Genomic DNA, 22,159 nt, shown 5'->3' with positions numbered 1-22,159 from the left:
AAATGTATCCTAAAGAAATTATTAAAGAGGCTTTCAAAAATTCCCACACCACATATTATCGGTAACAATGAAACTTTGGTAAGCACTTAAAATTTCAAACATATATGACTGACTAAATAAATTAGAGTTTACCTATTTTGTAGAATGTTAAACAACCATTATAAATAATGCCATGAAATGTTATTGCCATGAGAAAATATTCATACCAAATTGATCATTTTAAAAGATTAAAAAATAATATTATAGCATGATTCCAATCTAATTTTAAAAGGTATACATGCATTGCATGCACAGATAAAGGACTATTTCTAAAATATTAACAGCAGTCTCCCCAGGAGATGGGATAGTGGGGGATTTTTATTTCCTTCCTCCTTTGGGGGACTTTCCTGTATTTATTTTACTGGGCACATCTAATACTTTTTTATCAGGAAGAAAAGAAAGCATATATAAAAGAAAACATGTAGCAATATGAAAGCAGCAAAATTTAGGGTTTCATGTAAATGTGGTATATTTAAATTCACCAATGTTGAGCTTTTAAAAACATGTGTGTTTGTTTTCTCTTGAACTTCAATAGGGTTTCTATTGATACGTATTATCCTAATTCATTTTGGTGGACTGGTTCTGCTATGTGCATATGAGATTTTACAAAATTAAAAAGAAAATACCATACTTTAACAAATACAAGACTTTAAAAAAAGACTAGAAACATGGGTAAGAGTTTCTACTTGGAACAATATCAATGAAATCACCAGGGAAAATCTAATCAAATCAGGGAAATGTTTGATAGGATAAGACAAACTAGAAAGGAATAATAATAGAAGAACATTTGGGTTGAAAGTGCCTCAAATTTACATTTACTGCTGTTAACAAAAAGATTCAGCTATTGATAGACTGAACACAGAAACCAGTGCAAGGAGATTAACAACGTCATTGTATTCCTCTGCTGGGATAATCTTGGGATAACATATTCAGGTCATTATGTTGCAGTAAAAGAAAAAATACAGACAAAATAGGCTTGGCTTAGCAATAAACATGAGTGAGGGGCTAGTAGGACTGAGAGAGATGAGCTCATTGTGTGGCATGTAACTGAGTTTAATTTTGTATAATAATCTGAGATAAATTCTATGCAATGTAACTTAGAAATGAAAAAGTCATGGCAACCACCTACTAGTATTTTAGAAAGTATACCCCAAACTTTTCCTCAAATAGAATCAGACAAGTATGGCAACTGGATATGACAAAGAAGAAAAGTATTAATTTAATTCAGTCTCAGCTTCCTGGTGACGTATTTGTCAGTCTTTCAAAGGTACTAATAAACTCCACAGATACACTATACCAGACAAAGTAAAGTATATACATATGCAACATTTCACATTCCCTAATATATTAATTTTTTATTCTGTAAAACTCTGACGTGATGTGCTTTGATGCTCATGGTAGCTAATCGACAAATATTTGTTGAATCAAGTAATGGACCCAAATGTCTACTAATAGTCATTCATCAAGTACCTCCCAGGAACCGTTCTGGGTATCCAGTGATGAACAAAGCAGAAGTAGTAGACATTTTCCCTGCCTTTGTGGAGCTTACAGGAGCTGGAGAACAATAGGCAATAAGTAAGAAAAGCACATGGGAGGGTTTGTGTGTATTAAATTTTGAAGGAAACATAGGTGACATGATTGAGAACCACAGGGGACGGGGAAGAGGTTAATTAGATAAAGTGGACAAGGAAGGTAATATTGAAGTTAAAACTTAAAGGATAAGGAAAGCAACTCTGCAAAAGGAAAAGTGTTCCAAATAAAAGGGACAGAATATAGGAAATCTCTGAAGAAGAGATAGGTTTGGGATTTTTTCCAGGAAATAAGAAGAGGCCAATGAGACCAAACATGAGAAGCAAGGCAGAGTGGAATAAGACAAGGGGAAGAGGTCAGGAGAGGCTGTATCATAGGTTTGTAAAGGGAGCCACGGAATGGCAATAAGCAATGGCATAACATAGTTCAATTTTTGCTTTTAAATTATTGCTCTGACTGCTGTATGCAAAACAGATTGGAGATAGTAAAAGCAAACATGAAAAACCAATATGGTGGTGACAACAGGGTGACTTGGACTTGTATAACGGGAGGGAGATGGAGACAAGGGTGTGGATTTGAGCTCTTATTTTGAAAACTAAAACAAAGAACATGTAAATGAATTGGATGTGGAGGGTGAGTGAGGAATCAGGGCAGCTTAGTTGCCCACGCACGGCTTTAGCAAATGGGTGTTGGCTGAAGCAAAAATGGGTTAGATTGGGAAAGAAATGTTTTCTTATTCTGAATTCCAAATTTCTCCTTGAGTACAATAGTCTCTTTTATAGTTAAATAATAGAATAAAATTTCATATTGTCTGGTTAAACATGTTATTTTACAGTCATCCTTTTTTTAAAAATTTTGATTGGAGTATAGTTGCTTTACACTATTGTGTTAGTTTATACTGTACAGCAAAGTGAATCAGCTATACGTACACATATATCCTCTCTTTTTTGGATTTCCTTCTCATTTAGGTCACCACCGATCACTGAGTAGAGTTCCCTGTGCTATACAGTAGGTTCTCATTAGTTATCTATTTTATACATAGTATCAATAGTGTATGTATGTCAATCCCAATCTCCCAATTCATCTCCCCCACACTTTGGTATCCATGTTTGTTTTCTACTTCTGTGTCTCTATTTCTGCTTTGTAAATAAGATCGTCTATACCAATTTTTGAGATTCTACATATATGTGTTAATATATGATGTTACAGTCATCCTTATAATACGTTCATAAGGTGGGTATAATTTCTCCATTTTACCAAGAGAGAAAGAGTCTCAGGGAGGTATAGTAGCTGTTGAGTTTTCCAGCTAATAACTGACAAGTCCTTTCATACACCCCTCATTTCCTAATTTCTAGCCAATGTTTTTCCCCTCATTTCTTTTTTCCCTCATTTTGCATTCATTCTTATAATTTTGTACAAGCAAATGGCCATAGTACATTCCCTGTAACTCTGTTTAGCAATTAATTAATTTGTCTTTTATTAATTTTAGTTAACTGGCTAAATGAATATATTTCTATCTTATCTCATAGACTATAAAGTCCCCAAGGGATAGGCATAGGTATTATTTATATTTTTATCATCCAAAGCAACAAGCACATGTCTTCCAAATGGCAGTTAATAAATATTAAAAAAAATACTTATGCCAAGCACTGCAGTATATATATATATATATATATATATATATATATATATATATATATATATATAGAGTCTCCAATCCTCACATCAAGTGTGTAAGGTAAGTATTATTCTTTTCATTCCCATTTTATAGAAGAGGAAACAGAGGCACTGAGTTAAGTACTTGCTAAAGGTCATACAGATAAGCTGCATAGAGAGAACTCAAACCCAGGTGATCTGGCTCCAGAGTGATGCTTGTGTATAGTACTATACTGTCTGCTGAATATGAAGTGAAGAATCCAATTAAAAAGTCAGAGAAAAACTTGAATGAATGGAACTTAAAATCACGCTTGATCCACACAGCCATTTTGATTTGCTAAATCAAAATACTACTGGGGCACAATTTTTACCTCCCCGAGTGTCCCTATCACTTAAAAGCTTACAGATTTGGGATGGTACATAAACTCCTTTGGCTTCAGTTCCTTCATATGTAAAATGGGGCTGCCAATAGTGCTGATCTAAAAGATGCTTAATAAGATTAAATGAAAAAATGCATATAAAAGGTTTAGCACTGTATCCAGCATATAGTAAGCACAAATAAATGTTAGCGCTTGTTATTATTAGCAAAATGTCTTATGTCTAAGTGCTCAAAAATTAGTTGTCTAATGAATGCCTGGCTTTATGAGTTCTGCTGGAGAGGACGTAATGAATTGTGACAGTGCACATCCATTCTAATTCTCTAGAAGGAATTTGAGCCTACTAGAAACCAAAGGCATTGAGGAAGATGCCAAGGAGTGGGTAGTAGGTATCTTATACAATGCTACCTGGGACTAGTTCTGATACAAAACCTAATGGCCATGAACTTGAGAATGGTAAGACTCAGAGACAAAGTTCACGAATGCATGTTTGGCTCACATAGTTATACTCTGGGGACAGTTTTGCTTTCCTTAAAATGAAAGAAGAGACTAGCTAAATGTGCTTTCCTCTCCTTATTTGAATAGGATTCCTCCACTTAGAATAAATGAGAACTTGAGCAAGTTACTCAACCTCTCTTCTCATCTATGAACAGGGATATCTCCTGCATGAGATTAAGTTAATTAAAGTGTGGAAAGCGTTCACAAGATGATAGCTATACATTCCATAGAGATGCTATCTAGCTCTAAGACCTATTCTTGAATTCTGTTGATAAAACTACTTCTGAAAACACCAAAATGCACTGATTGTGTGAACGCTTTAGCCAATCACTTGCTTGCTCTCGTTCTAATACCAACTTTAATTGATTCAAGAAATATTTATTAAATTCATCAAATTTTACTCTGTGGGTGTGGAGATGAAAAAGACGTAAAAGCCTGCCTTCAAATAACATGTATAATTTAATGGGGGAAGACAGATGTGTAAACAACTAATTACAGAAGTAAACAGATATAATTAAGAGCTATAGAAATGCAGATGAAGAAATCTATTAAAATATCATACCGTGACTAAGAAGGTGAGTACTAAATCCACTTGAACTTCATGCCATTAGCTGCTAAATTAACTCACACTTTCTAATGAAGACTCAAAGAAACTTCATTCAGGTGAGACCATGTTCACTGACTCACAGAAGGTGAGTAGCATTTCAGTAAGAAAAAGGGAAAGAAAGCTATTTTGGCCAGTAAAAACTACATCAGCAAAGACGTTCTTCGAGAATGGTACAATAAAACCTGCCACATGGGATAAGCGGGGTCTAAAAATCTAATCGAGTAAGACAAACGTAGCAATGCGGTTGATGGAAATACTACTTTTATTTGGTTGCCCAATTACTGTGTGATACATTGCGTGGCTGGAAGGGGAGCAGACAGGTGCTGCTATTCCTGGTTCTTGGCAATTTAGCGGGTCAGTTTTCTTGGCTGAGACTAGAAGGGAGCAGGGGAGTCTGCTGTGCAGGTCACTGTGTTTGGGTGCAACCCTGTTGTGCGGGAGAGGTGTGCAGAAGCAGACAGGGATGGTTATAGGGCTAGACTCTGAGATTGACACATGTTGGGAGAACTGAAGCCTCCTGCTGGAAGGCTCTGGAGCATGCTCTCTGCCGAATCCTTACAAAGTTAAATATGCTTTGAATTGAACTGCTGAAGTCTCAGATGATCATAAATCAGTAACTTCCTACTTCCTTTCTTCCTCCCAGTACCCTAAAAAGCTAAGACCTTTGGTTCATCCAGGTGGGAAACGGGACTGGAGCCAATTACACCACAATTTGTATTATAGTGTAGTACCTTATCAAGTTCTATAGTCATTTTGCAAAGCAGAAGAAGCCTGTGGCTTGCAGAAGGATATAGTTGGACATGAAGCTGGGAAGACAGACTGCTTTGCTAAGCTGTGTCAGTGTTACTCTCTGAACAATGAGAAGTCACTGAAGTTCCTAGAGAAGGAAATGACTGCACAGGATAGGAAGACAAAGCTGGTGACAAAGTTGAGATAATAGTGGAGAGGCAAAATATTACAGACAGTGAGATAGCCAGCAGTACATCTAAAACATCCAGGTGAAAAGCAATGAAGGTTTGAACTGAGATAGTGAGAGTGGGAATAATAACAATAACCATACCATGTTATGTTTTTATAATGCTTTGAAAGGTTTTCAGCCTTCTTTTACTTATAGTCTTATCAGAGAACCCACATCAGCTGAGAAGTAAGGACAATATAGACTTCTCTCTCTGTCTCTCTGTCTGTCTCTCCTGTCCTCTCCACCCCTGCCCCACTCTTTGCCTATCCAGCACCTCAACAGCTTGTGTGTTTTGAAAACATCTTCCTCTGTGTGAATCTAGGTAGGAGGCAGAGCACCTCTCCCACCATGGAAGCCAAAAGAAGGCAAGACATTTATCCCAGCCAACCTCCTGTCACTTGGCAAATACACAGCCGTGTGACATAAACTAAAACAACTCCATGCTTCTGCCCAGGAAGTTTGAATGTAGAGTGGGTGGCTGGAAAGCAATGGGATAGTTAGCTCTCATGTTCAGTGCTGTGTGTCCCCAGCAGCAGGGTGACAACATCTTATAATTGCCCCTTCCTGAGAAAACTGTTAGAGCTTCAAAGCCTCCAGAGGTGCCCTGGTCTCTGAACATTTTCCAGACTGCTTCTCAAGCTTTATATGTTTTCTCTGAGCCACTTCACTTTTCCAGGAAATCACTTTAACTTTAAGATAGCCAGAGTTTTTCCTATTACTTGCGCCTAAGAGCGCTGACTACATACAAACAAATCATATTTTCCCTGTTTGCTGACAGGAAACTGAGATGCAGAAAGGCTGAGAGCTGCCTGTGGTCACAAGGACAGTTGGTAGGTAGCCACACAGGGCTCTCTGCCCCTCTGCTCTCTTAGTTGTTTATCACGGGACTCGTCAGATTCTACATAGAAATGTGGAGAGCTTTACTGCTAAAGGAGGGATAATATCACTAATCGTTACGTGTATAAAGAGAAGCCACACAAAATCAAAAGTATAATTAATATCAACCAAGCCAAAGCCAATAGCCCCTGGCCCAGCTCCTCTAGCATAGGACTTGCAAATGGTAACAGCCTCTTTCGCTGATTAACTCACAGTGAAATCCTGCAAACTGAATCTAGGTGTTATATTCCCTTAGATAATTACATTCATCTCCTTACAAGCCATTGACTGCTACCCCCTTTTGTAAAATATTACCTCTATCAAAGAATAGACTGGCCATTAGAAAACAAAACAACATTTCTTATTTGGAACAGTTTCACTTCCATGGCCCTTTTCTAGCTTATCAATAAATTTTTTGTGTTTTTTAGTTCTAAACAATTTGTTCTGTATAAACTTCGCAATGAACTCAATTTTTCGGAGTTTTAAAAATTGGCCAACACTACACTAGAATGGCATATATATTCTGCTTGTGATATTACTATTTAAGGTTATTTAATTTCACAAGGAAAACCAATACAGATGAATTCAAAATTTACTGAAGTGTCTGATGCTTCTCCTGAGGTTTATTTCAATGTGACTGATGGATTTGGTAGGAACGTGACTTAGAAAAAAGCCAAACCTTTGACATTATTTCTGTATTAAAATCTCCATGGCTTAGGATGACCATATTTATTATCACTTTAATACTATAAATCATAGGTTGCAAACTGAAAATACTCTAATTCATGAGTCAGAGAGATAAGGTAAATGGACGAGGCAGACTGGCTATAGGAACTCTGAAAGTCAAATATCAGTTTTCTTACTGGAACTGCTGAGTCTCGGGGCTGGGAGATGAGGACTTGTGATGAACTGGGGAGACCCTCTTGCCCTAAGAGGGTTGCTACTATTCAGCTGCATTTGATAGCTGAGGTGCAGTGATGCAGACTGAGAATTAATGGGGAACAATCTGGAAGTCTGGCTGGAATTCCAGATTTTCATAATGAATCTTTGACTGTTTAAATGTTCAATCATTAAGATGTCCCCACAGCCAAATATATTGCCTCTGAGAGCCAATTTTGGTCACTCTCAAGTATAGTCTTGCTGGCATGGAGCCTTCCTAAATGAAAGGTCATTCTCGACATCCCTGCATTCCATTCCGAAGACCTATGGTAGCAGCATTCCCCCAACAACTAAGTCTACACATGCGTTTTTAAAAGAGTGTTTCCAAAGTTACTGTCTGCCGACTTTCTTCATATTACGAAGTTCAGAACCTTTTTAAAAGTAGGCAGATGGGAAATGTATTATGTCATCATTAGATTTACTGTGTTTGGGTAAATGTATAGTCTATTTCTGCATAATTTTGTGTGTTTGTATTGATACATGTGTTTGTGTTCATTAGAAGCAGACTAGGAAAATGTTTTTAAAATAACGAGCACCCTAAACTTTTACATCAAAAACCAAATATGAAAAAAGCAACTCAATCATTAAAGTGAGGAATTTGGACATAAATATGAACTGGATCCCCTCTCTACTTAATAGACTATCTTTCTAACTCTCCCCACAAACATCAGACTTGCTCCAGTACTACTGGAACTGAATTGTTGCTCCTCAACAATTAGAAAAGAGATGGGAACTGAGAATCATTTTTTAAATATAGTTTTGGACAATTCAACACTGTTAGCTAATAATAATAGTATATTAGCTTTCTATTATCACCATAACAAATTACTCTCAACTCAATGGCCTGAAATGACATAAATTCATTATCTTATAGTTCTATAGGTCAGAAGTCCAACCAAGCTAAAATCAAGATGTCCAGAGGGCTGCATTCTTTTCTGGAGGATCTGTTTGTTGATTTTTCCAGCTTCTTCAGGTTGTTCCTCTAGAGGCTATTCCAGTCCAGGGCCCCCCCTTCATGTTCAAAGCCAATAATATTGCAACTCTCTGACCATTCTTCCATAGTCACATTTCCCTCTGACAACAGCCGGGAAAAGTTCTTCTCTTTAATGAACTCATGTGATTAGATGGAGCCCACCCAGATGATCCAGGATAATCTCCTCATTTCAAGGTCTTTAACCTTAATCAGATATGCAAAGTCCCTCTTGCCATGTAAGGAAACATATTTAAAGGTTCTGGGGATGAGAATGCGGACATCTTTGGAGGGACATTATTCTGTTCACCACGACTGGTAACGATAAAAACTATCACTTCTAAATGCTTACTGTGTCTCAGCTGTCATGCTGATGACTTTGCATGCTTCGTCTCACAAGATGGAGGAGATATGGGAATATATGTGTACATATAGCTGATTCACTTTGTTATACAGCAGCAACTAACACAACATTGTAAAGCAATTATACTCCAATAAGGATGTTAAAAATAAAAAAATAAAAACAACGTATAAAGTATGTAATATTATTGCATTTTAAAGATGAAGAAACTGAGGCTAAGAGGTTAGATAAATTGCTCAAGATCACAGCTAATAGACAGCAGAACAAAGATTCAAATCCAAGAAGTCTGAACGAGCTAGTATCTGTACACTAAAACGCCACAAAACATTCATGGAGAAGAGGGGCCCAGAGAGGAGATTAAGATTTGATTTGGACCAACTAAAGAGAGAAGCTCTATGGAACTCTTAGGCATTTCCTGTCCTTTTTGTTGTTGTTTGCTCTTGTTGCATTTCCTAACATTTCATGGATATGTATGTGCAACTCTCTTGTATAAAAATGTCTCAGGTAGTGACTTAATGGTTATGATTTTGTTCTAGAAAACTTCTAAATTCGGTTCTCATTAGGACACACTGAAATTATTCTTTCATGGGGTTCCAAGAACACCGACAAAGCATTCTGTCTTCCTTGAAATGAAATATCCTATCACCTTGATTCTAGCTCTGCATTGATGGTTAGAAGTATCATCAGTTTAATAATCAACTTTTCAGCAAAAAAGAAAAGTAACATAAAACAAAAACAAAGCAAAACATGGACACTTCAACATGCACATCTCAGTTAGAAGGTGCACAGACTGAGTGAAATGTTTTAGAAACCATGAAATGTAACTTAGAATTTCCACAGGGTTTTCTGGCTTTAGCTCTAACAATTCCATTCACACTAAACTTGCTATTATACAACAACCCATACTTTGGTACCTACTCTTCCTTCTTCCTGAAATGCCTTCTCTCACTTCTTCCTCTCCTGAAATGTCTGTTCATCCTTAAAAACCTCAATTTAAATGTCACTTAGTGATGCCTGCCCAAAATTGGGCTTAAACCAGATTACTCACTGCTTCTTCTGGGGTGGCCACAGCTCTCTGCACATTCCTTTGTTACAGAATGTACCACAATGTACAGTAATGATTTACTTATACCATCTCCATGTATTAAATTGGACAATAACCCTACTATGCACCCAGATCAAAGCTCTGGTGTCAAGAAAAGTGAAAGAAATGTGTGACATATCATGAATTTTTCACAATCACTCACACACAGTTCTTACACAATGAGTTTTTACTACTCTTTCATTACTCTTAACCTGGTGCTCTTTATCAGTACCTAGCTGAAGCAGGTTAGTTAACTATTGATAATATTTAATGTCTGTCTGTAGTAGGCAGCCTTTAAGATGGTTCCCAGCGATCTCCACCTCATGATAGACATGGCTTTGTGTAATCCCCCTCTTTAGTATAGGCTGGACCTAAGTGATTTTCTTCTAACCAATATACTACAGCAAAGGCAATAGGATGTCATTTCTGTGGTTAGGTTACAAAAGATGTTGGTTCCGTCCTGCCAGCAGGCTCTCTCTCTGACTGGCTTTGATGAAGTGAGCTGCCATGTTGGAAAGGCCCACATGGCAAGGAGCTGAGGGCAATCAACAGTCAACAGCCAGTAAGGAACTGAATCCACCAACAACCACAAAGGTAAGATTAAAGAAAAATCCTTCCCCAGCCCTGGTGGACACCTTGATTGTAGCCTTCTGAGAGACCCTGAAGGACAGGACCCAGCTATTCTACACCCAGACACCTGACCCACAGGCTGTGAGCCAATAATTACATGCTGTTTTAAGCTGTTAAACTTGAGGGTTATTTGTTATGCAGCAGTAGATAACTAATACAATATTAGTCCCTTTGATAAAAGAACTTAGTTTAAGCAACCTCTTATGTGGTATCAGAAGTCTTCTGAAGAAAGTACCAATCACTGAAATACATGGCGACAGATAGACTGGTGAAAGCATTACCTAAACAACGAGTGAGGCTCTGCCATTCCCCAGCAGAGGCACACAGGAGAGAGGAGGCTCTGGATTTGAGAGAAGAAACTCACCCTCTGAGCCCAAACCCATGACCTGAATGTGACACTGCAAAGGCACCTCGGGCTGGGGAGAAAAGGGGAACACCAAGACAGGGCGATGTCACCAGGTAGATACACACCCACTGCAAGATTAGATCAGCAGCAGAGCCAGACGATGAACTCTGTTTCACGGAGCACACAGTGAAGAGGCACAAGGAAAGCCAAACTTCCATTCCGGCTAACATGTCAAAGCCAACAATAAAGGAAGAAAGTGAAAGGCATCTATTAAACCTCAACTTCAATAATCCTGTCCTCCACAGGTGTCTGTTGCTAAGACACCACTATTATTACACTCCTGGCATGTATAATCTTTTTATTCCCCTACGTGAGTTTTCAGCTCTGTGCTCTTCACATAAAAGTCTCATAATAAAACTCAAACAATAATCCGTTTGGGACAAAGGTGAATTAGAGTTTACCAACCAAGTCAAAGCAAGTGAGGCTGCCTAATGAGGCGGCTGCCACCATCTCAGTGCTCAGATGAACTTGTGTGGACACACACCACCGGGTGCTTGGATCAAACCACGGCCGGGCTGGAGGTCAGACATGGATACGAGGGCTGCACTGAGATGCTGAATAAAGGCTTCGACAAGCCTGGAAACTGCTACGTGGGTGCTGGTGTGTGACCCCCACTCACTGACAGATTCAGATAGCACAGGCTCTTTTCCAAGCTTTTCATCTTGAAAAAGGCAATTCAGTTCCCTGAGCCTTTGAGCCTCTTCCATTTTGAGCTGACTGCTAATTGTATGCGTGCATATATGTGTTTCAGAAAAGAGATAAGCACATTGCCTTGGCCTCCACACTCACTGTGCAGACGAGTCTCACTTCTGTTCTCTGCAAGTTTTCCAAACATGGTCTGAAGTTTTCTAAACATTAACCCTTCCCGGTAACCACAGTACACATTCTTCTAGAGAGGTTTTCTTGATTATGTTTGTTTAAAAACTGCTTTTCATTATTAATTCTTTGAGTCCTAAGGCTTGGTACTTTAATTTGCTTTTGTGATCATGTGTAGATGTTCAAGTTACTCAATAATAACTACACAGCATAATAATATATAGCAAACTACAGGAGATGAATGATGCAGCTTTTAGCATTAGAGGCCGTATTTAACACCCGAAATCTGACTTTTCATATTTTATGAAATATGCCACAATTGTATCGTATTTTGTAATGCTGATTCCAGAAAAAGAAAATTTGGAGTGATTGCTCATAAAAATGCAAAAGTCTTTCCCAACTGTCATGGCAACTAGTGGCCAGATGGCAGGATTGTCTGATTGCTGATTTTGATTCTTTAGAAAAGAAATCCACATAGAAGCAGCCAGGCTCATAAAATCTGCCCTGCTTGAGAACTGACCAGACTCGCTAATTCTTTGGAGGCCATAGACTCAACTCCGGGTAGGTTGGTGTCCACAGTAGGCCCTGGAAGCAGATATCTAGCTCCAAGCCTCCCCATCTAATACTCATTCTCAAGAATAGGAGGAACCTCCCTGATCCCAGGAAGTACAACAAATCCTCCTATGGGAGGATTTTTTCTAACTTCCAGAGAGAGTGCTATTCAGTTACACCAAGGTTTCTCTTTCTTTTTTAAGCCCCTATTCACAGGTACATAATAAGTCAGTTGACTAAATAAAAACACATTGAATCCATTGCTCCAGCAAGGCTATCTATTTATAATAATAATAAAAATAACTCCATTGAAAAGTAACCAGAGAGAAGTGCCCAGTTGAAAAACTCCTAGGGACAGAAGACATTTCCTCAAGAGGATCACTTCTCTAATCACAATAGAAACAACAACAATAATTGTAGCTAATGTTTATTAAAGATTTCTTCTGTGCTAGGCATTTTACCAAAGATAAAGAGCCAAGGCTTTTTATAACTAAAATGACGTTTATTTAGGAGTTTTGTGAGTGCTGACATGCATATTTTCACTTCCTCTTCTTTACCATTGTTCTCTCTGATCTGTGCCTCTCCTGGCCCCTATCCTCTCTGCCATTGTCCACAATATTCTTACTTCCTTCACTATTTATATACCAGTAATTATCATGGTACACACACAATGAATTATCTACCTTCTTCCGTACTTGTGATTTTGATAAACCCACCAAGAACTATTTTTAAACAGTTGATAATAAAGTTATTGTACATACATACAATAAATTATCAGCTTCAATTTCAATTCTTTTTGGAAGACTGCAGAATGAAAAAGAATAATGTTACACTGCCTTTCCAAAATATCATCTCTTTTTTAAGCAAATGACCTTTTCTAGCATTAATTAATAGGGAACTTCAAAGAAACACACAAAAAGGAGACAGCTATTTGAGAAAAGGCCACGCATGGGTTACAACGGACTTAAAATCTTTGCTCTGGTTGCCCAGTAGTAAATCCTCTGCAACCTTCTGTGCATGTCAATAGCATCTAAAACTCTTGAAAATGCTAGAAAACCAACAGTAATAAAGCCCAACAAATAGGATGGTAATGATAATTTTTTTTTTTTTTTTTAAAAAGTCAGTATTGACCTTGTTAGAGAAAAAGAAGTAACTACAACGAGATCATAAAATGTAAGTGCTAGGAGTTTTCGATGCTGTAAAAAGTTAAGTACTTTAAGAAGTAAAACTCCTTGGGGGAACACCAGAGGAGGCTCTTTGTTTAACAACAAAAATCAAGTATCCAGAAGAATTTCTTGTGCTCAGATACTTTATGGACCTTCTGTGATATGTGACATGGACCAAAGCCTGCATTAGAAGCTCTGGAAAAACGGAAGCAGTCAGGGTCAGTGGAAAGCTACTGGGGAGGCATCAGGATAGCGTAATTTGAGAGGCCTTAAGAAATCCCCTCTGCCACCTCTGTAAGGTCTGCAATTTTTCCACCTGTTAAACTAAGAACAGGTTTTTAAAAATTTATTTTATTGAAGTATGGTTGACTTACAATGTTGTGTTAATTTCTGCTGTACAGCAAAGTTATTCAGTTATCTATCTATCTATACATTCTTTTTCATATTCTTTTCCATCCTGGTTTATTGCAGGATATTGAATATAGTTCCCTGTGCTATACAGTAGGACCGTGTTGTTTATCCATTCTATATATAACAGTTCACATCTGCTAACCCCAAACTCCCAATCCATCCCTCCCCCACCTCCCTTTCCCGTTGGCAACCACAAGTCTGTTCTCTATGTCTGTGAGTCTTAAGAACAGGTTTTTGATAAGAGAAAGGAGAGGAAAGAGCTTGGGGGAGAGTGGGCCTTACTGAGAAGGGGTCCCTTTTGTGGCCAAAGGCCAATAGAAGGACACTGGGTACCTCAAGAAATGAGAGAAGACATCACTATACAAGGCCTAAAAGAAACCTGGAGAGGAAAAGGGAAATTAAAAAGAAAGTGTACATCCTACAGTTTCGAGTGGGTGACCCTAACTTCTCAACCTTGGCACCACTGACATTTTGGGTCATATAATTCTTTATTATGGGGGACTGTCTTATACTGGATGTCCTGTGCAGGACAAAGATTAATGACTCAGTTGGAAAGTAACCAGAGAAAAGCTCCCAGTTGAAAGGGTTCCAGAAAAATAAGACATTTCCTCAAGAGGATAGCTAGTCTAACAATATTATAGGATGTTTAGCATGTCTCTGGCTTCTACCTATCATTAGGCCAGTAGCAACCCCCTTTCCCCACAGTTGTGATAACCAACAGTGTGTCCAGACATTGTCAAATAGCCTCTGGCAGGTAGGAAGACAAAATCACCCCTGTTGGACAACCACTGCCCTAAAGAATGAATTTTCTCCCTAAGTTGGACAAGACCTTTTCCATTCCTTGGTGGTAGACTGGTCCACCCTTCCCATTCTCCTGTTCCCACTCTAAAAAACTACACAAGAGTGGGAAGATTACAAGCTCATCAACACGAAAAAAGAATGAGAACTCTGTTTTTTAGTTGTAATACTCAAAGCAGAGAGATATATCGGGAAGATCTGAAATGAATGCCTTTTCCTTCAGAATATTTTTCTCCTTTGATAATTCCAAAATTCTTGATCCCATCTTTATTTCCAGAGCTATCTTATTCTTTGTGCATTACACAAGACTAGTTTCAAGATGAGCTGTCTAGTAAGACTCAGAAAGGTTTGCCCAATTTAATCAGTGCTTGTGTGAGTAACCCAAGAAAGGCATTAGTCTAGATAAATAATAAAGACACTTTGTTATTCATGAAAATTAAGTTATTTTTGTAATCAGAGAGATGGAAGAATGGGCTTCTAACATCTTGGCTCATATAAACCAAACCCTTTTCCTTCCTTTCCCTCTGCCCTTTCTATCCTTTAACTACTGAATATTATAAATTGAATAATGCAGTTCTAGATAAAGTATGAGTCTTCTCCCCTTATTTTTGTGTTGTTGCAAATGAAACCAATGGTGACTAATGTAAGAATAAAAAGTCTTATCCTCTGGCCCCCTTTTGCTTCTCACTAACTGTATGACCACAGGTAAGGCAATTAATCTCTCTGAGCCTCAATTTCCTCATTTGTAGAAGTTAGGAAATTGGATTAGATTATCTGTAAGAATGCTTCCATCTCCAAAATTTTCTCATCATGGGAAAAATATAACTCAAATTATCTGAAAGTGAAAGAAAAAAACAATCTGTGCAATTCTACCAGCTGTGGAAGGTGATTACGCTATAGCATACATAATTTCTATGCCAGACTACAGGGTTATAAAAGCAAAAATAGGCTTCTTTTATTGATCAAAGCTCTTGACTATAAAGTAACATGTATTGCCTTGGATTCTTCCTTAAATTAGAATGTCCATGATTAATTTTCAGATGGGGTTAGCACATTTGAGAGTCGGCTGGGTACAGTGTTGACAATGTCACTTGTTACGCTATGGCAGGGTGCTCTTCAATAGCAAAGAGGGGCAGGGATACAGAAGCAAAACAAATTCAGAACTTCAAGAGCTCAGTCACAAACATCAGAGAATGGCTCTGCAGTGGTGTTTTGACATTTATTCTGGAAGGCCTACTCCTGTAAGTCTGTGAATGTCTGTTTCTAAACTTCAGAGAAAATAAATCCCAATCTTTATCAGAGATATAAAGTCCTACTCTGGTCTTATGAGAGCTCTTGAAAAGGTACTGCCTAGATGCCTTCAGCCATAAGGCAAACCCACATCATAGAGGAGTCAAGCCTTCTTCAAGCCTTCTGTTCAGATGCTAATGCTAAAGGGCAGAGGAAAAGATTCAATGAGGAAAAATTTAAACGTTCATTGCCTTTACAGGAACCCTAAATATGTGCTGGTCCTGCACGGTTTAGCATAAAATGTTGTGTCAAAGATCACCTGACTCTGGAGGACAAAGTAAAATCCACTCATATTCCCAAGAAAATCCAACTTTTATGTATGGATGGAAATCCTCAAATTTGCAGACCTACTCATAGTAGGTAGAAAATTTCAGGGCAAGAAAGTCTCTCTTCTTTAAATGGAAGCATAGAAATAGTGGTGCTAGCTGGAAACGCTGGTGCATCATTAAGGAAACACATTCCATCACCTGCCAGATCATGAAATTCCTGGCTCTGGCTCCTTAGGCAAAAAATCATGGCCTGAACAGCTTTTCCTAAGGTGACTTTGGCCTTCTTGGTATTCCTACAAAGGGACACTTCATTTTTATCATTAGATACTTTGAAATCTTAAGGGGAAATTCTCCATAAGTAGTCCAAAAAAAAAAAAAAAACACCCCAGCAATTTGTGGGATTTTATTTGGAAAGAAAATACACTGGGAGAGGTAAAGCCAAAGCAGAAGATGCTCTGTAAGGGATGACAGCTGAACTAGTCCTTGGATTTACAGCCAACAGACAGGCTCAGGATGGAAATGAATCTCTTGAAAATACCCTCCCCCAAGAAACACTCCTCATTCAACACTAGGTCAAATCTTGTGTCGTGTACTCTTCCTTACTTGTCTCTAACACTTTTTAAGATTGTAAGAAAAACAAAAAGAATCACTAGGAAGTACAAAAATATACAAAGCTTTTTAAGTCTGTAATGCCGAAGAATTAGCAGACTCCTTGAAAACTGCTAGCATTTTTATTTTTAATGAGTACATCTCAAAATATCACTCAAGTAGTTTTATCTTAGTTTTTTTGTTTTGTTCTGTTAGCCATTACATTGGAATGCAGATTTATTGATATTACCAATATTACGGCAAACTGTTTATTTTATTCTTTAAGACTTGTTCTTTTATATTCCTTTTTTGTGTTGAAAAATATCTCCATAGTGCTCCATCAGGATACTTTGCCACCCAGTGTGATTATATTTTTTCTAAAGAAAAACTGCAGAATTGTTCCCATAATGTGGAAATGTTTAGGATGAACTGACAAAAAAGCAAGAATCTGTAAATCCACTGGCAACTCTATGTTAAATATATTTTCTACCTTCAGAATATCTTTGGTTATTCTCCATAGACTGAGAAGGCAATTCTGATTACATTTTATTTTCATCATTCTGTTTTTATATAAATGCTACACTTGAATTTAGAGGAAGGACGGTCCCTTTGCTCTAACTAATAAACAGGATATCAAGTATAGACAGTCCCCACTTAGAATGGTTCGACTTGCGACTTTTCAGCTTCATGATGGTACGAAAGTGATAAACATTCTGTAGTAAATGTACTTCGAATACTGAATTTTGATCTTTTTCCAGGCTAGTGATATGTAGTATGATACCTTCTTGCGATGCTGGGCAGCGGTGGCGAACCAAGTGTAAACAACCGATACACTTAGAACCATTCTGTTTTTCACTTTCACTATAGTATTCAATAAATTACGTGAGGTATTCAACACATTATTATAAAATAGGCTTTGTGTTAGTTGATTTTTTCCAACTGTAGGCTAATGTGAGTGTCTTGAGGACGTTTAAGGTAGGCTAGGCTAAGCTATGATGTTTGGTAGGCTAGGTGCATTAAATGCATTTTCAACTTACGATATTTCCAACTTATGATGGGGACCTAAGAGTAAAAATGACAAGATAACACTTTAAGTGCTCTCCAGTTTTATGACTTTACATGTTTTTCTAAAATATGGTATGTATATGTTTCTTCTATTTAAAAAAAAAGCCAAAAGAATGTTGTATTTCACACCCACATTTCTTCAATCCCCATAGGCTGCAAGCTACTCTGTTAGCACCACTTTCTTTCATATTCTACAGAATATGAAGTGAATAGGTTGTCTTATACTAGGACCAACTTCAGACATTACTAACACTCGAGATATCCCTGAGGAGGACTCTGGATGCTACTGATGGGAGTGATATTTCATAGCACACACATAAGCAAAACTTCTTTGATGTAGATACTCCACTGCACTCCCCAGAGGCATGAAGACACTTTTCCCATTTCCTAGCACTCCACGGATCTATTTCTGAAAACATTACATTATTTATGCCATTATTCCTCTATTCAAAAGTCAACTGTCATGTAAAGGAAATAGTATTTAAGGGTGTTTCTCAGATTTGCCATAGAATTCACACAAGTTTTGAGTATAAATGCTATTTAAGTATAAAATTAGTAAAATATTGATTTTGTTCCTCAGTTTATCTTTACATTTCTAATAGGAATTTCTTATCCAGAGCAAGGAGCTAGCCCTTTCCTTAGAACAGATTCAGAATTAACTAGCAAATCAAGAAGATATGCTTTTGCTTATGACTTGTTTTGTTGGAAGGGGGCCTTTATGGCACACTTCTCCAAACACTTAGAGTTGGAAGGAACTTTTAAAAGTAAGTTTAAGGCATAGAAAGGTTTTATTTCACGAATAGTCAGTGTTTACCTGTGCATGAATAGTCATCGATTCTGATGTATCCAGTTTTGCAGATGCACATGAAGGAACCTGGGGTGTTGACGCACATCGTGTTCTCACGGCAGTAATGGCGCCCTTCAGCACACTCGTCAACGTCTGTGAAGAAAAAGTAGGGCAAAGGGGTCAACAGTGCCCAGTAGTCTAGAGTTTCTCTATAATTTTCTTTGGTGGGGAGAGGGCAAAAGTTACTAATTGAAAAGCATTTTTTAAATGTATTCAAAGTATCTCCTTTAGTAGAAACCTTTGATGTTCAAATGACAGAAATTATAACATTTTTTCCCTAAAAGCTCTTGCTGGAGTTTCAAAGATGTCTTTATATTTCAACTTGCATCATTCTAAAATACATCTGAAAATATTCAGTCCATTCATCTACCTTAGATAGAATGTTTGATAAAATGAGCCAGAAAATAGAGACTGGGCTGCCTTAGAGTCTTGGACGTTTCAATCATATTGACCACATATTATTTTTTGATTCACTGGCTATTCTGTACACTTGGGGAGACCCTGCAAGAGGTAAATAGAATATTCAATACACACCAGAACTTGAAAAACTTCACTTAAAGATATGAAACCAATAACATGTAGTTTATTAGAGATACGAGTAGAGATACAGCTATACCAGTAAGTGTTGAACAGAGATGAAATTACAATCTAGAGCCTGATAGAAATGAGAAGCTGTAAAATAGAAAAACAAGATATCATATTGAAGAGCTTCCACAGTAATTCACACACCAAGTTTTGAGTGTAGAGACTTGCAAATGCTAAGCCATAATAAGCACTAGTACTAATTGGGAAGAATGTGAATTTTAACAATAAAACTGTCCCCATTTTATAGCCCCTCTCTGCCTGAAACATACAGTATTTTACAGGTATTTTATCATTATGTTATACTCTTTATTAAGGGCCTTAATGCATTGACCAGGCAAGGTGCTTCTCCTCCAGAAGTGTGCTTTCTCAAATCCTCGTGGTAAATCCACAAAGTAGCATTGACCTCATTTGTACTATTAAAATAAAGGGATCAATTACAGGAGATAGTCAGGTGACCCAATACTACAAAAGTCATGCCATTCATATAAACTCACGTATGTTCTCAGTCCTGAGAGTATCAAAAGAAATAGCTGACACAGTCTCTCGGGGGGTGGGGGGGGTGGGGGGGGGCTATACCTTAGAGCTAGAGGGCTCTTGGCAATTATGCGGCTAACTACTTATTTTACGGATGAAAATACTGAGATTTAGAGAGACTCAATTCTCCATTCAACTTCTAAATGAAAGTCAACACAGTAAATTACAAACATCTTAGCATACAAAGCCCCTCCCAGTTTGACCATTACTTTCCGGCTTTATATTCTATGATCTCACTCCCTCTTCCCTCTCAGTGTTCTGGCCACACTGAGCTTCTGGTCATTTCTTGAATGGGCCACACTCTTTCTTACTTATGTGCTTTTGCATATGCTGTTCTCTCTTATCCTTCTCTCCCTATCACCACCCGCAGTGGATCTTGTCTACCAGTAGATTCACCCTTCAAGAATCTGTTTAAATGTCTCTCTGAGAAAACTTCCCTAAGGAAGTAAAATGCTCCCTATGCTGTGCTCTCTTGGAACTTTGTAAATGTTTCCATTATAGATATATCCATTGTACCTTTATTAATTTTTGTAAGTTTCTTTTTCCAGTAAGTCAAATATACCCTTGAAGGGTAGGGATCATCTATTTGTGTTTCTTAATTCTGGCTACACATTATATTCATACGAGATGCTTTTAAAAAACATTAGTTTTTGCACCAACTCCCCAAATCCCACTCCAAAATCTTGTTTAATTATCCGTGGTGCAACACAGACATAATATTATTTTTAATCTTCTCTGTGAAGAGTCTAATGCAGGGGTCAGCAAAAATTTTCAATAAAGAGCCAGATAATAAATATTTTAGGCTTTGGGGGCCATAAGTTCTCCACTGCAACTACTTAACTCTTGTTGTAGCATGAAGGCAACCATAGACAATATGTAAATGAATGAGCCTGACGATATTCCAATAGAGCTTTATTTACAAAATAAGAAGATGAATCAGATTTAGCTTACAGGCCATAGTTTGATGACCCCTTGTCTAATGCATAGTCAGAGTTAAGAATCACTCAGAAGGACCGAAATGGAGGAGTAGAAGGACGTGAGGCTCACCTTCCCCCAACATCAAAAATACATCTACACGTGAGACAATTCTCATAGAAAATTAACTGGAAGCTGTAGAAGATCTCTTATACAACCAAAGCTGCAAGAAAGATCTCCACATAAGCAGGTTGGAAATTTTTTAAAAAAGAAAGAAAGAAAAAGGCATCAGGATGGAACCAGCGCCGCTGAGAAGGATCTGTGAAAGTCCACACATAGACCCTTGTCCTGGGGAACCTCTTTTCCTGCTAAGAGGTCAGCTGGGACGGGGGGGGCCTGGACTTAGCTCAAGAGGAGCGTGTGCATGCTGGCTTGCTAGTAATCATGGAGGAGAGAGTGGGGAGCTAACGGCTGCTACCTCACCACACTCCCAAAAGTCTGAAATGCGTGCTGGGCAGGGCCGCTAGTGCTCGGTGGCTAGGCGCTAAGTCTCAGGCAGAAGGGCCCTTGGAGGGGGCTCGTTCTAGCTGTGTGGAGACAGCCCAGAAGGCCTGGGGAGTGGTCCATGCCAAATCTCAAAGCCCACTGTCAGTACAGCACACACATGGCAGCCGTGGGTCTGGCATCGGAGCCATGATCAGTGCTCGCACAGGTGGAGGTGGGTCCAGACGTGGCAGACATTGTGGGCTCACACATGAAGGCGGCGGGTCTGGCCTCGAAGTCCATTTTCAGAGCTCACAGGGTAGGGGCAGTCTTTGTCAAGTGGCGCCACAGAAATGCACGTCTTGGGCGGACAGTCCCTGGGGAGGAGTATACAGCAGTTCATTTCCAGAGGGAGCCCTCTGGTTCCACCCACCCCACACCACAGCTTGGTGCCAGATCTGGGGCACACAGGTCCTGGGAGAGGCCTGCCACAGAGGCAGCCCGGGCCCCAGGAAGCAGCATAACTATCTTGATTCCTGCAGCCACAGCACTTCAGCCCCCAGAACCAGCCCACTCCACACTGCAGCCTAGCACTTGGTCTGAGACAAACACAGTGGAGTAAGGGACGCACACAACCTTGGGCTGCTTCTGGGCAAAACCACGGATGCCTGCATGGACAGCACATAGGTTCCCTGGGCCTCACTTGCTTCACTGGTCACATCCTTTGGGACAGAGCAGGCATTCAAGGGCAACAGAGCCTTACAGAACCTGGATCTCAGGGCTTCTAGTCCAAGAACTGGGGAGCAGACCCCACCCCTGACAGGGCTGTGACAGCCACAGAGTAAAGAGGAGGCCCTGTCCAACACTGCTGTGCAGTCTCTGGACACCACAATGCAAGTCACACTCTCT

The 22,159-nt window shown here is 38.7% G+C and overlaps 1 protein-coding gene across 1 annotated transcript in view; it reads right to left on the bottom strand.

Annotated features, from left to right (window-relative positions):
• NELL2 (neural EGFL like 2) overlaps positions 1 to 22,159 on the bottom strand; it is a 384,960-nt gene that overhangs the window by 156,034 nt on the left and 206,767 nt on the right. The window contains exon 13 of the mRNA XM_065887857.1: positions 18,701 to 18,826. Coding sequence (XP_065743929.1) covers positions 18,701 to 18,826 — 126 coding nt within the window. The remainder of the gene's footprint in view (positions 1 to 18,700; positions 18,827 to 22,159) is intronic.

Source organism: Phocoena phocoena, chromosome 11, assembly GCF_963924675.1.
Source record: "Phocoena phocoena chromosome 11, mPhoPho1.1, whole genome shotgun sequence".
Lineage (NCBI taxonomy): Eukaryota > Metazoa > Chordata > Mammalia > Artiodactyla > Phocoenidae > Phocoena > Phocoena phocoena.
Note: the sequence above shows the minus strand (reverse complement) of the source record. Positions and strands in the feature narration are given on the sequence as shown.